Source organism: Perca fluviatilis, chromosome 7, assembly GCF_010015445.1.
Source record: "Perca fluviatilis chromosome 7, GENO_Pfluv_1.0, whole genome shotgun sequence".
NCBI classification, from domain to species: domain Eukaryota; kingdom Metazoa; phylum Chordata; class Actinopteri; order Perciformes; family Percidae; genus Perca; species Perca fluviatilis.
In genome coordinates, this window is record NC_053118.1 from 25,381,937 (window position 1) to 25,396,489 (window position 14,553).

Genomic DNA, 14,553 nt, shown 5'->3' on the forward strand with positions numbered 1-14,553 from the left:
CCAACACAACTGGTAGGAATTGGACCGGATTAGTACGCAAATTTCGGTTCCTAATTTTGGTTCCACTTAATGTGTCGACTGAAATATTTTCCCTCTGTCGCTCCGAAACGGACGTAAAAATATCACACTTTCTCTGTAGTCTACTGTTAGCTAGCTACCGTAAATGTAGGCTACTTTTAAAATGCCATATTTTCCCTCTGGGTTCACCAAAACGGACGTAAAAGCATATTAACCATTCACTGCACGCGATTGCTAGTAAACATATTAAACCTTTGATGTCATTTTTCAGTTTTTCAAGAATCGGTTTAGGAATTGGAATCGTTTTAAAAGTACTAGTTCGGCATCGGAATTGTAAAAATCTAAACGATACCCAACCCTAGTCATGACCCGAAGGTAAAACACTGGAAGTGAAACTAAAGTTAATCAGACTTTTTTCAGAGCAAACACTTCAACCTGTCAAACAAAAGTGTCACTAATTGCATTATTATTTGCTGCATTGCTGGAACTTGCTAGAACTAAACAATCGTTCATGTTATTAGTTCCACTTGTGCTTTTCTGCAATGACATATCAAAATGTCTGCTGTGAAAGGATCTTTGAATATGCTTTATTTGGAGACAATAAAATAACAAGATGCTAGCCAGGCTAACAGGATTCAGGCTCCCTTTGTTACTAATGTTCCCAGTATGCTATCAATGTCTGTGTCTGGAGAGGCTTGCCATTTGTTTTATTGTTTTCTAAGGGAGGCACAGCAACTGTCTGAGAACCACTGGCTTTTAACCTTTTACATTTTAATTTAATTTTAATTTCATCACTGTAGGTGTGCACGGTTTAGGATACAAGGTTATAAAATGCCATAACTTACTGTCGCCACCTTTCTGAGAGGAAGATGAAAACGTTGCTTCTGTGAGGAATTCAGCACTGCTTAAAACAGAACAATGTGAAATGGAAATATAGGTGAATAACTGAATCAACTTTACACTATATGTCTGTGGCATGATATTCTATACTGATAAATATTAGAGATTCTAATCAAATTATGAATTTAAATGATCAAACTAAACAAGAAAATATTTTCAATAATTGTAATAATCATATATCTGTCTAGCTGTGAAAATAATTAACTGAATGTCTGATTTGTTTGTTTGCATTATTCTTTTTATTACAAGGTTTTTATTGTATAGACAAACAAATAAATGGAGACGTGCATAAACAAATGTTCAATGCAAGATCAAACCAACAAAGACATAAAACAACCACAAAACAAAGTGCACAATCAGTGCAATCTGCTTGCTGAGTCTTTGCACAGTTGATCTGGGTATATAAAGTCATCTAGTGTGTTCCCAGCATTATGTTGGACACTTGTTAAAGGTTACAGTAACTTGGTGGAAACATCTTCTCTTAGTTCCCTTACAGAAAACTGAAACAGATTTTACCAGGAGACTATAAAAAGCTACAATATCAAGATGTAGAGTTTTAGCGGCATGCTTAAATTTTGTCTCCTGAAGGTTTGCAATATACATGTAGACAACAGCCACACGTTCCCACTTTATTGCTCTGCTTTAAACAGTGTCTCACCTATCCATGTTTGTCTCTTGTTTGTTTCGTCTACGTGCTTTATTGCCACTGTGAGCCTGCTGAAGAGAGGAAACATGTCACAATGATTACGCAGCCATCAGCTACTACGAGGGATGTAGGTAAGTACTTTCTTACTTGAGATAAAAACAATACTTAAGTACTACAAGTAAAATGATGGATTTAAAAAAAAAATACTCAAAAAACTTTGTTAAAGTAACGAGAGTAAATGTAATGTTTTACTTCCACCCCTGGCTACTACACATATTCACATTACAGTTGGTAAGTCTTTGCAAAACTGTGCATAAATGAGAAATGCAACACATCACATCATCAAAAGAGGTAATACAGCAACAATGTGCAAATAGCTTGAGTGTCTGTGGGAACTTACTGAACGTTGGTGGGAGGGTTTGTCCAGAGTCGATGTCTGGGATTGGCTGGAGGGAGATGGACAGCATGCGGTTGTGCTGTTTTTAGGGGGCAGAGGTGGAGTGTTGAGGTGGGACCTGGGAACCTGGTAATCCAAACTTGAGAACTGTTGAGAGAAAATGTCGACTATGTGGCTTCTGAATTGGAGAGCATTACTTGACAAGAAACCTGAAGGAGTTGCATGTTGCAAACAAGTCTTGCATTGCTAGACCTATCTCCACAGCGCTGTGGAGTAAGGTCTGGCTACACCACAGATACATTCTTGGTTGTTTGCATTTCTTTCCAGTTCCAGACGCAGCGATGGTGCCTCTGCAAAATGGTCTCGGGAAGGAACTTGTTTTGGTGGCACATTTGCACCCCGCAAAATAAAATGCCACATAAAATATTAAATGAAGTTAACTGTTCACACAATACAGTAACGTGAGCTATTTAAATGAGCTGGATGCATGGTTAAACATAATTTGCTCTTACCAGTGTATCGCCGTGTGTACTTCGTCCACAGCAATCCCTGCCAATCTATCCCAAAACGTCCCAGTTAGATGGTAAATGCCGTAAACATATTCTTTGTAAATCTTTATAATCATTCCCCGAAAGAACCAAGCAGGCCTGTCTTAATGCACAATCCTAATTTTCTTCAAAACTTGCTATTTTCAGCATGTGGTTTGCTAGTTCGAAGTCTGTTGTTGTTTCCCTTATCGAAGGGATTTTAAGAACGGCAACACACGGAGCGCGGAAGGTGAGGGGCATCCGGCGCGTGAACCATGCACTTGATGTCAGGCTTTATACTGGAAATGTACTTCCATTGATTAGGCTGGTAGCAAACAGATACAATTCCTGCTAAATTACTGAACTACAAGCATGTACTTATAGACTGAATGAGTTGCAGACAGAGACAAACGTTGGGCTAAATGCTAATGTACATATGCTCAAAATGACAATTCTAACAAGGTAATGTTTAACAGGTAATGTTGACTGGATTTACCATCTTAGTTTAGCACATTAGCATTTCAGCATCTGCTAAGTGACAGAAAACAAAGAACAGGTGAGCCTGATAGGAATGTCATTATTTTTGCAGGTATTTGGTCATAAACCAAAGTATTGGACAAGTTAAAATGTTGACTTGGTGATGGTGCTAGATGAAAAGGACCAAAACGGTTATTACATAGGGGACATGAATGTTTGTACCACATTTCATGGCAATCCATCCAATGGTTGTTGGGACTTTTCACTCAAAACCACAAATGTCAACCTCATGGTGGTGCTAGAGGAAAAGTCAGTGGGTCAATAAAGTCTGTAGGATTCATCCTCTGAAAACCACAAATAACTCCACCAAATTTCATGGGAATCCATTCAGTCTAGACCAAAGTGGTTTACCGACTGACAGACTGACATTGCCATCTGCTAGCGTGGCTGAAATTAAACAAAACAAATGATCATACAGTACAAAGAAATGTATTCACACACCTTCCTCAGGGCAGCCAATTCCTTTACTATCAGTTCGATGTCCTCATGGTCCTCTTCCTCCTCCACATCGTCCTCATCCTCCTCCTCCCACTTACCGCTGCCAGGCAGGTAGGGCTCGACGAGGATGGACTCTGTTCCTCTGATGTCACAGCGACAGTATGGGCAGGTGTGGCCAGCTGACTTCTGCTAGATAGTTATCACAGCAGGTCATGGGCAGAGTAATGGAAACGCTATATGAATGTAGAGACCCATTGTCTATTGTTTATATCCCCACTCACTCTCTCAGTTCAGAAGATCAGCTGCTCCTGAGTGTGCCTAAAACTAAGCGGAAGCTCAGAGGAGACCGTGCCTTTGCTGTGTTGGCTCCTAAATTATGGAATGATCTGCCTCTGCACGTTAAACAGGCCTCTTCTTTGTCTGTTTTTAAATCCCGTCTTAAAACCCATCTCTTCTATGTGGCCTTTGACACCTAGTAAGATGCTGACTTAATTTACTTCTTTTAATTATTTAGATTGATTTCTTTTCATTGCGCAGCTATTATTTTTATTCATGTCATATTGTTATGTATTTTATTTATGATGTCTTATTTATTCTTCTGTACAGCACTTTGGTCAACTTTGGTTGTTTTAAAGCGCTTAACAAATAAAGTTGGATTGGATTGTCACACATTGTCTTAAGAGCAGCTTTCTTTTGAAGTGTATGTAGTGGACTAGGTTGGACTTGTTTTCAAAGAATAAAGCCACCAGTTTTTCGAAAGATGAAGGAGGTGGAAAATACCAGGTTCAGTTTGGTAGATTGCGGTTATGACGTTTACGTTATGACTTTTTTTTTTTCTTTCTTTTTTCTTTTTTTTAACGCGTGACCACCGACCTTTGCAGATGCAGTCTGTCCATGTATTTGACATGATTTTTCAGATTGCTCCCCTTATCTAAGTTTGTCTGACTGATATAACTGCAATTTGGACAACTATTATTTGGCCTATTTTAAACTTTGGTTAACTTGGTAACTTTGGTTTTCTTTAGGTAACTTTTGGTATTCAGCTGCAAATGTGGGCCTTTGAAATTGTGATTTAGTTACTTCAGAGATTAACTGTCTGTCCTTGTATTGTATGTAAACTCACTATTGATGAGGAAGTTTGGTTGACCACAGTCTAGACTAACTTACAACTTTTCCATTGTGATCTGACATCCATGAAGCATATCTAGTTTTCTTTTCCTGTCCATCGGTCTGTCTCTCTCCCTCCTCCCGTCCCCCCTTTACTCTCACACATACTTTTGCTCAAAGTGAGTGTGACCGATGCAGTTTGAGGAGGATGTCAGCCTGTGATCACACAGGAAGTCATCAGCCCAAATGTCAGGATATGCTGCTCTGCACCTTTGCAAAGACTTAAACACCTCCAGAACAGATGGGAGGCTACTGGCTAGCTGACTGAAATAAATAGTAGTAAAGCATGCAGCTGGAATTTGCCAGCTGCAACTTTAATTCTGACTGGATGCCTTCAATGTCACTCTGTGATTAAAAGAGGAAGTAGAAAGTCGGAGGAGCTATGTTGCAGGACATGCTATCCACATGACAGAGAGACTTTTGGGATTTATGTAGCATCTAAAATGATCAAATGTAATTAATTTCATTGGTAGACCACTATATGAGCTTCTGCATATCTTGCTATGGCATGGCAGAATCAGCTTTAGTTCATAGTGTTTTTAACACTGCAGTTTTAAGTTTTTTTTATTTTATTGGAGGAAAGCTTTGCACAGATAAAAAAGAATGTCAGGAATTCCTCATTTCAGCCATTGTATGTGGAGATACTGAGAAATGTGAGGTCATTGGTTTCAAATGAATAAATTACATGCCATTGATTTGTGAGGGTTATATAACAAAGCATGTGAGTACCATCACTCACACGCTTTGTTAAACACAAGCATATTTTTGACACTGACTGTTTCGCTCCACTGAACACACAAAACGGTTACGGTAACACTCTGCCTCGGTTTAGGATGTCAGTATTAACCATGGGTTGGCTGAAGATAATCATGTGTTTATACACTGTACAGTTAGGCCACAATGAGTAAGTGGATGGGGGTTCATACCTGCCAGCCTGTGAGGCAGCGTTTGCACAGGAGATGCCCACACGGCTGGATACGAGTATCCTTATCCCTCTCTGCACAGATCTTACACAGCTGGAATGTGCTGCCGATATCACAGTAAAGCTCATACTGCTCCTGTTGGCCGTTAACAGTGGCGGTGTTGGTGGATAGACAGAGAGACAAGATAGAAAACGATAAGAGAACGTCTCAGGATATGATCTATGTTTTGTCTTGGTGAAGTCTCAGGAAGCTTTTAGTTTGATACATCAAGAGCAGTTTGATGAATTCGTAAAGAGGTAGGTGGTACATCCACTTACTTCTGTAACTTTGACTTTGCCCTTCTGGGCCGGTTCACACAAGCTTGTCAGGTCGGGGTTCACATCACGGCCATCTGGGTACAGGTAGCTGCAGGCACACAAACAAACAGCGCTTAGAGAAAAGACACAAGCAAATAACTAAATTAACTTGAGAGCTGAGTGTGTTTGTCCTAACCAGCTTTCCTTGAAGCCCTGAATGAGTGCCTGGTAGAGCGGTGTATTCTGGGGGATGGTCTGGACGATGCCACCTTCTCTTGTAACATGGCCAATAGCCCACTGGCCCATTCTTGTGCAACTAAGACGGAAGATATAGCTTGGAGGGAAAGAGATCACACTGGTAAATCACACTTAGCAATATAATTGCTTTTGACTGCATTTAGTTCTTATTTTATGTATTTATGCAATTCATTCCAATAAACTTCCTCTCATTCTTAAAACAGTTATAATATTGACGTTACAGAATAGGCCATGCTTATTGTCATGGAGCTGTACTTAACATAGCAAGTACAACATTCCTTGAATTAAAGACAGAAAGCTGGAAAACTTGAGTTTGAATTATTAAATATAATTATGCCAAAAACTCAAGAGGAAAAGAAATACTTCAAAATAGATTAAAAAGTTATAAATGAAGCCTCTTTCCCCTGGCCAATTTTTCTAAATTGTTTGTAATGGATAGCCAGGTACTTAAAGTTGGAGTGCTGTAGTTCTATGTTCCTCACTCCTTACAACTTAGATCAGATCCAGATTTGAACTCAAGTTCTCAACAATCTCCTCAGTACTATTTTGAGTTTAGCTTCTCTGCGAAGTGCATTAGTCAGAGCTCGTTGCTGTGCTCGTCCTCACCTCCCAGGTCTATGCAGGTAGTGTTCCAGACGAGCTATAACCTGGTCATAGGTGAGGAAGGCCATGTAGCCTGGATGAGTCACTGCAAGCTGGTTCCAGTTCGTTATGAGTGACCTCCAGGGCTGAAATGAGAGGAGAGAATCAAAGAGGAGACTAAGGATGTGAACATCATTAAGGGAATAGTTCAACATTTGGGAAATACTTATTATTATTATTATTATTAAATAATAATTGTCTTGCCAAGGATTGCTGTAGATCAGAAGATGCCTATCTAATGTCTGTACACTAAATATAAAGCTACAACCAGCAGCTAGTTAATTTAGCTCAGTATAAAGACTGGAAACAGGGAGAAACAGCTGCTAGCCTGGCTAAAGGTTAAAGGTAAATCAATCTGCCTCCTAAACTCACACATTAACACATTATATATTGTTTGTTCATACAAAGAATCGTACAAAAACTGAAGTTGTGAAAGTTGTGGTTTTTGGAGGGATTATGTGCCTCGAATGTTTCTTGGCCGGGAGCAGTGACTTCCTGGAGTCTTGTCATCAAGGTTTCCAGGCAACAAGTGAAAGCACTGTGTCTAGTCAAGAAATAGTCTGGCTCATAACCCCCTGGAAACTTGCTTTTACACTTACATTAGTGCTCTGATTAAACAAATAATACATAACATTTTCAGTTGTGATCTTTAGAGGCGCCGGTAGGTAAATCTTTTTTGTTCCCTTTGGACAGAACAAGGCTAGCTGTTTGTTTCCCCCTTGTTTCCCGTCTTTATGCTAAACTAAGCTAACCAGCTGTAGCTTCATATTTAGTGTACAGATATGAGAGAGGTATCTATCTTCTCATCTAACTCTTAGCAAGAAAGCGACTGAGCAGATTTACCAAACTATTCCTTTAAGAAATCAGTGTATTACTTTTTACTGGAATATTTCACCTTACCTGAAACAGTCTGGTGAAGATGTCAAACTCAAACACAGAGATGTGGTCATTACAGGTGAGATCTATAGTTGACTTCAGAGCCATGGACTCCATCCCTTCCTCAAATGCATGTACACTCTGCAGCTGCTCTTTGAATCTATTCCACTGCACTATACACCTGTCAGAACACATTATTAACATGTAGCAAACATGGACACACAATGTGCCAACTACAATAAAAGAAATTCCCCAAACTCACTTATTTCCAAATGATTGCATCCAAAAGGCCGCAGCCTCAGTCTTAGTCACCCTGTAGGTGTCACCCTGAAAACCGCCCCCTGGAAACATGGCCCTCAGCTCCCAGAGCATGTGGCTGAACAGCAACGACAGTTTAGTCAAGTTCCTCCTGAGAATGAGAACAGCAGACTTTCAGTTGCAGATTCAGAAATAGAAATAGCTTTACTTTGCTTGGACTTGTCAGTCTTTACTGGCCCTGTGGTGTTGAAAAAAATATGCTTGTACAAATATATATAAATATATATATAAATAATACATTTGTTTTCTTTAAGTTTTAAGTAATTATTACATGATGTGTCACTATAAGGGCCGCAGTGTAGGTGTGTGAAGTCATTGGTATCAAACCAGCATGCAAGCATGTTCAGCAATGACAACTGTGGTAAACAGTTGGAGTTGGCTATGAATCGATTGAGTGAAAAATGGAAAGAAAAAATAAATAAATTCTGCAGCCACCTTTTTTTTTTAGGGAAACATAGCTCTAACTTTTGTACATGTGATACGCTATTGCTTCTTTTCAGTTGGTACAAGCATGCTGATACTTTCCATAGACACACACACACACACACACACACACACACACACACACACACACACACACACACACACACACACACACACACACACACACACACACACACACACACACACACACACACACACACAGGTAGTCCAGCGAGCAAACAGGATGCTCTCTGCTGCATGCTTGTCTGTAAATACCACAGAATGTTCCAGTGGCCAGTGTGTCACTCAAGGTCAGTCTTTATCAGTATGTGCAGTACTCTCTTTCTCGACTATTCTAGGGTAATTCAATAAATTAGATTTAAATATTTTGTCATTTGTTTATGCACATTTCTCACTCTGAGTTTACTTTTTACAGTAAAATACCCTTTAAACATGTCTCTCAACCTCTTTTGCAGCTTGGTGCAATTTCAGACTCAAAATAGATTACTGTAAAACAACCAAAACGCTGCATTCAAAATTGAATCTACTGTAACACCAGCAGAAGACATTCTTTGACAACAATAACACTTTTGTATGACGTCGAACAGGAAAGAGTAAAAATAAACTCTAAATTATTTTCTTTGAAGATCCTTTCTGAACATGTATTTTACATAATACTTCTCCTGCTTCACTGAAGAGTCCATTCTGCTCTGTGTAGTTCAAACGTAATAACCCAAATATGTTTTCCAGTGCGGGAGGATTTTTTTGTTTTTCATAAACTTGACTATATCAAATTTCTCCACCATATTTCACATTAAGTGATCAAAAATACATAAAAATCCAACCCATTAGTTTTCACCTTTATAAAACCATATCGCCTCTTTTGTAAGACATTGTTGCAACGCTGGAAATCTTTTGCAGATCTGTCCAGGCATTTGATCGTGTGGGTGGTGGTCATAAACTTTCCACCTCAATGAGGAAAGGAAACCCTCTATGGTGATGATGAGGTGAGAGTAACATGGGAGGAAATGTGTAAGTCACAGTGCCTCAGGTTAACACACCAAATGTTATTCACAGTAATGCAGCAGTCTGGACAATGCATTGCCTTACGCTAATCCTTTTGTTTGGTTGATTGTCATTTAGTGTAATTGTGTCTCTGTTAGAGACTGAATACTGCTCATTAGCTTGACCAGTGTAGCCGAAGAAGCTCTATGTGAAATGCATTGATCGCTTCAAATATTTTTTGTCTAATACAGAATCAGAGAATAACTTTATAAGATCTTTGAGTCACGTTTGAACTCCTGCACTCTACCAGCACCTGATGGAAGAAGACATTTCAGTCCATTCTAACTTAATAGAGCCGTGCACCTTCATACATCAGTGAAAGCCTCTTTATATATTTTCAGATGCACTATGGAGAATGTAATACATGTTAGCTTTGAAACTTCCAGACCCAGAACTTAAAACTATCTAAGAGTGACCCTCGTATTAATTCTCATATTTTCTAAATTCAAATCAGTTCTGCATTCTAAAATCTAAAAAGATCTATTATCAGTGTTTGTTTGCTAAAACGTTGTGATTACACATTTTAATTGAAATTACACATTCGAAAACCACACCCTGATCACAATGAGTACTCTGAAAAATTAAATGCTGATCAAATATTTGTCTGCCAAAATTAAGCGCTGTAGGGCATGGCAAGTAAATTTTTTTCATGTGAAATGTATAACACACATTTTCATCTTTAATTAGAAATGAACTGATCTATTACATAATTGATATCAATACATGTATGCATGTTTCTTGTGTTGTTTCTGCTTACAGTTCTAGTTGTACGCTTTAGACATTTGCATAAATCCAGCAGCTAGAACATTTCACTGTCTGTTTCTGTTTGTCGCCTCCACCGTCTCTTACTTCAGTTCTGTTGTAAGCTTCACATGATAAACATTTCACTTGCTACTGAAAAAAAGGGAGACTTTTATTTTAGCCATCCAACAGTCAATGTTATTAGAAATAGACAACGTACCTACAGCTTACTCTGTTATGTCTGTGGGATAATAAGCTGCAAAAAAAGAGGACATTATGGCGTTCTAAAAAACACCAAATATGATATTTACAGAATTTGCCCTGACATCTGAGCCACATTACACATAACACTATGTAAATTTGCCACATGACTGCCCATGCAGACCTAGCTGTGGTGAGAATGCCATCTGTGTGCAAGATGATGCAATAAACCTTTTAATATGGCTTTATATGGTTTTCAGATTCTGCTGAAATAAAATCTTTCATAAAAGCTGGTGTATGTAAAAATGGCATACATTTAATGTTGTAGAGTAGAGTCAAAATGTCAGGATAGATAAATAGATATAGATAGATAGATAGATAGATAAGAGATAGATAAATAGAAAAGTTCGCAAACTTTTTTTTTAAAAGGGTTTAAAATTGCCAATGATAGATGGATAGATGGATAGATGGATAGACGGATAGATCGATAGCAACAAACAGTCTTCATCCGAGTAAAAACTAGAATAAAGACTTTCTACTCTGACATGTTGGTTGTTAAAACTTTTGATGCTGCCCTTTATTACAGTAAAAGCTTTACTTATAACCATGTGCTCCAGGTCCCTCTTATACTGTATGTTGTGTAGTGTCGGGATATATTTGCAGTAAATACAGCAGAGTAGTTGAGTGCTCATCCAGTCCTGAATTTAGGGCACATGCAGGTTAGAAGATACAGTAAAAGCAGAGGATATCTGTGTATACCCTATGGATACAACTGTATGGACATAAACAGACAAAAAAATTGTCTGTTCAAGGCCAGACAGTCGCTCTCCAAAGCTGCTCACAAACTGTAGTTGCTTTTGCCAACAGTTTTTCTGTGCATTAGCATCACAAAGACGCAGGTTTGGCCCTTTTCCCACCTCCGTCATTAGTAGTCTCAACAGAAGAAGCAGACGCAGTCCAAACTCCAAATGTCACTCTCTTTAAGCTGTTCCAAAACATCCACTTTAGCCAAACAGCAAACTTAGTGAACGTGGTCATTTTTCTTTCTCTGGCGCACAATGACGTCTATATTTGACTTGTGGGAATTGGGGAAGTTATTTTATTAAACTGTAGCTTCTATAGATGGTGTAACAGAGTTATTTCAGTTCATTTAATTTAGTTTTCAAGGAAGGGCCACAGCCTCTATCATAACTGGCTAGTATTAGGTTATAACTCTTTCTCTTAGTCATGCAAATACAGAAGACTACTTTTGGATTATTGTACTTTTTTAAAGAGCATGAGCTGAGTAAAGAGCCCAAGGCCCGGTCCCAAGGAACCGGATAAAGATTTGAGGGATGTGTGGCCTCTTTCTGATCCCGCCGTCAGTGTATTTACAGAAGATCAGGTTACAAAGAGGAATACATCTGGAAAAAGATAATATTCCTCATTTTGAGAACATCATCTTGTTGAGTAGGGAAGAAAATGGCAAGCATAACACATCCTTCAATGGTCAGTTACCTCGGGTGGCACCTGCCACGCAGATATTTTGGGTTTTATTTGTTTAGGTTTGGGTAGTCTTTCCCCCGTTACTCTGGATAATCCACAGAGTAATTATTCAGAGTTACGGGGCAAACCTTTTCTTGAACTTTTAATTATATTGTTTTAATGCTGTGAGTGTTGTGTTTATTGAAACTATTGTAGTATGGCGGCAGAAATCAGAGACGGATATCTCAAAACCTGAGCAACAAAACAAAAATGGCTAAATAGTGTTACATGAAAGTGAGAAAATATGTTTGTTTGTCTTTTTCATTTGTGTGAACTAAGTTGCTTTAACTTCACTCAATATATATATATCTCAACATAGACAATCATTTCTCTTTTTTATTGCACTATTTGCATTAACGCTATACATTTCATATTTATATATTATTACTGTATATTTGTTTTTATTATATATGTTTAAAGTATTGATAATATATGTTTTTTATTGTTTGTATACTTGGAGTGGTAATGAAAATAATTTCCCCCTGGGATTATTAAAGTATTCCTGATTCTGATTCTGATACTGATATGTGAAACTTTTGGAGTTGCATTTAATAATCATTGTAATTATCGTGTGTCCAAAAACAGTCCAAAAACAGTTAAAAAAAATGCCCAAGATGATGTCTTTAGATGTCTTGTTTTTTTCCAACCAACAGTCAAAAAACAATCAATCAATCAATATACAATGATACAAATCACATAAAAACTGCAAATTCCCATATTTAAGAAGCTTGAAGCAGCACAGTTTGGCATTTTTAGTTAGATAAATGACTGAAATGATTAATTGATTGTCAAAATATTTGTTGATTAATGTTAAAAGGTGAATTGCTTTTTTGGTCACGTTTGAACACGTGACAGTACTTATAAAATGACAGGACAAAGGATGTAATCATAAATGAATGAAAGAAGCATTTCATTAAAGGATTTAAATAAAAAATAAAATAAGATATGTTGCATTTTAGAAAGAAACACATCATACATTTCTTTCTGTGTGTCAGCCAGGGGCCTTCTTACCTGTAGCTGGATGTCTCCTCAAATATCTTCTCCCGTCCCTCTTTGAACAGCAGCAAAGCCCTGTCCGTCTTATCCAGCAGGTTTCTGATGTGGATCCTCAGGTATTTGGCCTCGTCTCCTCTGGGCACCTGTCCGCCTGCTGCCTTGGGGCTTCGGTAGGGCTCCCAGACATCCATAAGCAGTGTTGCTGTCTCAGATACCAGGTCTGGCAGGTATGGTGGACTGTTCCTCAGGCCCAGCCGGGGGTGAGTGCACAGCTCCCGGAGCTTATCCAGTCTTCTGAGGGCCTTGTCCACTAGCCGCCGGTCTCCACTGGTAGGGGGCTGGGAGCTTGATTTTGGGCTCAAGGAGACCCCTGAACCAGCTGCTGCCATCATTCCGCTGTTGTGAAGTTATGTCACAAATCAAAATTGACCTTAAATGTCAGTCTGGCTACATGTGTGTGGGTGTGACAATAATGTCCTACTGTTTTTAACAGATATGAAAACTCTATTTTGAATATGTAAATGTTTATGAGCAAAAATAGGAGAAGCTATTCATACTGGCTCAAATTTTTAAATGTGTTTAAGTTGGCATTTATTGTCCTTACAATGATTTTTGTGAGTTCCCAGCTTCATTGGAAAAGCACACATCATAGTCACCCCAAACAGCATCTATCCTTGATTCATAAGATAATCCAACAGCATTACATTTTCCAACAAACGGTAGCAGGTTCAATTACAACATCTTCTAAAATGCACATGAAGCTTAGCATTTCCTCCCAAAACAGCCACTCGGTTCCGTTTGTAGCCTTCTCAGTCAGATCTTCAGAAAAATACAAAAATACAATCTCTGTTATACAGAGGCTGTCTTTTGAAGATTTTTACAACACGAACAATGCATCACAAGAGGCCAAAAGAGTGAACAAAAAACAAAGGAAGGGAAGGCTTGACACTGATACTAAACCACTGAAACAGTTTCAACTTCTACGATCTCAACTCTCTCCACCCTAACACATGTCGCCTTTCTTACCCCTTATCTAGCACACTTACCAATAAGATCACACATCTCATCAGTAGAGCAGTCCCATGCTGTCAGGGTCAGCAGAGCAGAGACATCTACTCACAGCACAGCACAGCGGAAACATGTCATTGGCTGAAACGTTGCTGCTGCTTTTTTGTTTTCTTTTTCTTGATGTAACTCTCTCTCTCTCTCTCTCTCTGTGTCTTTTCTTGGTGCACCCTTTGATTGGTTTCCTGGTTGCAGCCAGCCAAACAGGTTTGTTCTCTTTGCTCTATTGCTCAGGCAGGCAAGCAGAGAGAGAGAGAGAGAGAGAGAGAGAGAGAGAGAGAGAGAGAGAGAGAGAGAAAGAAAGAGATTGTGACCTCAACAAATATATATTTACTAAGAATGAAAGCATTGTGCCACTACTTACAGACAGGATGCCTGCATATTCAAAGCAAAGGTCAAAGTTTTGTTTGTCAGGTACATCCACCACTTTGGTTCATACTGAAATATTTTTAAAACTGTTGGATTGATTGCCACAAAATTGTGTACAGACATTCATGGAACGGAGGATGAATCCTAATGACTTTGGTGATCCTCTGACTTTTCCTACAGTGCCCTCACGAGGTTGACATTTGTGGTTTTGAGTGAAATGTCTTAA

The 14,553-nt window shown here is 38.7% G+C and overlaps 1 protein-coding gene across 7 annotated transcripts in view; it reads right to left on the reverse strand.

Moving 5' to 3' along the window:
• The window catches only part of cblc (Cbl proto-oncogene C, E3 ubiquitin protein ligase), a 15,022-nt gene extending 922 nt beyond the window's left edge, over positions 1–14,100 (reverse strand). The window contains exons 1-13 of one of the 7 annotated variants that reach the window (XM_039804853.1): positions 13,940–14,100; positions 13,598–13,712; positions 12,909–13,289; positions 7,888–8,034; positions 7,650–7,806; positions 6,714–6,835; positions 6,046–6,183; positions 5,871–5,958; positions 5,557–5,688; positions 3,467–3,652; positions 1,965–2,108; positions 1,577–1,632; positions 864–919 (exon numbers count right to left, since the gene is read on the reverse strand). In XM_039804853.1, the coding sequence (XP_039660787.1) occupies positions 864–919; positions 1,577–1,632; positions 1,965–2,108; positions 3,467–3,652; positions 5,557–5,688; positions 5,871–5,958; positions 6,046–6,183; positions 6,714–6,835; positions 7,650–7,806; positions 7,888–8,034; positions 12,909–13,289; positions 13,598–13,712; positions 13,940–13,955 (1,738 nt within the window). In that variant the 5' untranslated portion in view covers positions 13,956–14,100. Of the gene's footprint in view, positions 1–863; positions 923–1,576; positions 1,636–1,964; positions 2,109–3,466; positions 3,653–5,556; positions 5,689–5,870; positions 5,959–6,045; positions 6,184–6,713; positions 6,836–7,649; positions 7,807–7,887; positions 8,035–12,908; positions 13,290–13,497; positions 13,893–13,939 lie in introns of those variants that run through there. The other 6 variants (XM_039804852.1, XM_039804851.1, XM_039804849.1 and 3 more) reach the window with 6 other exon arrangements.
• Between the last annotated feature and the right edge of the window lie 453 nt (positions 14,101–14,553).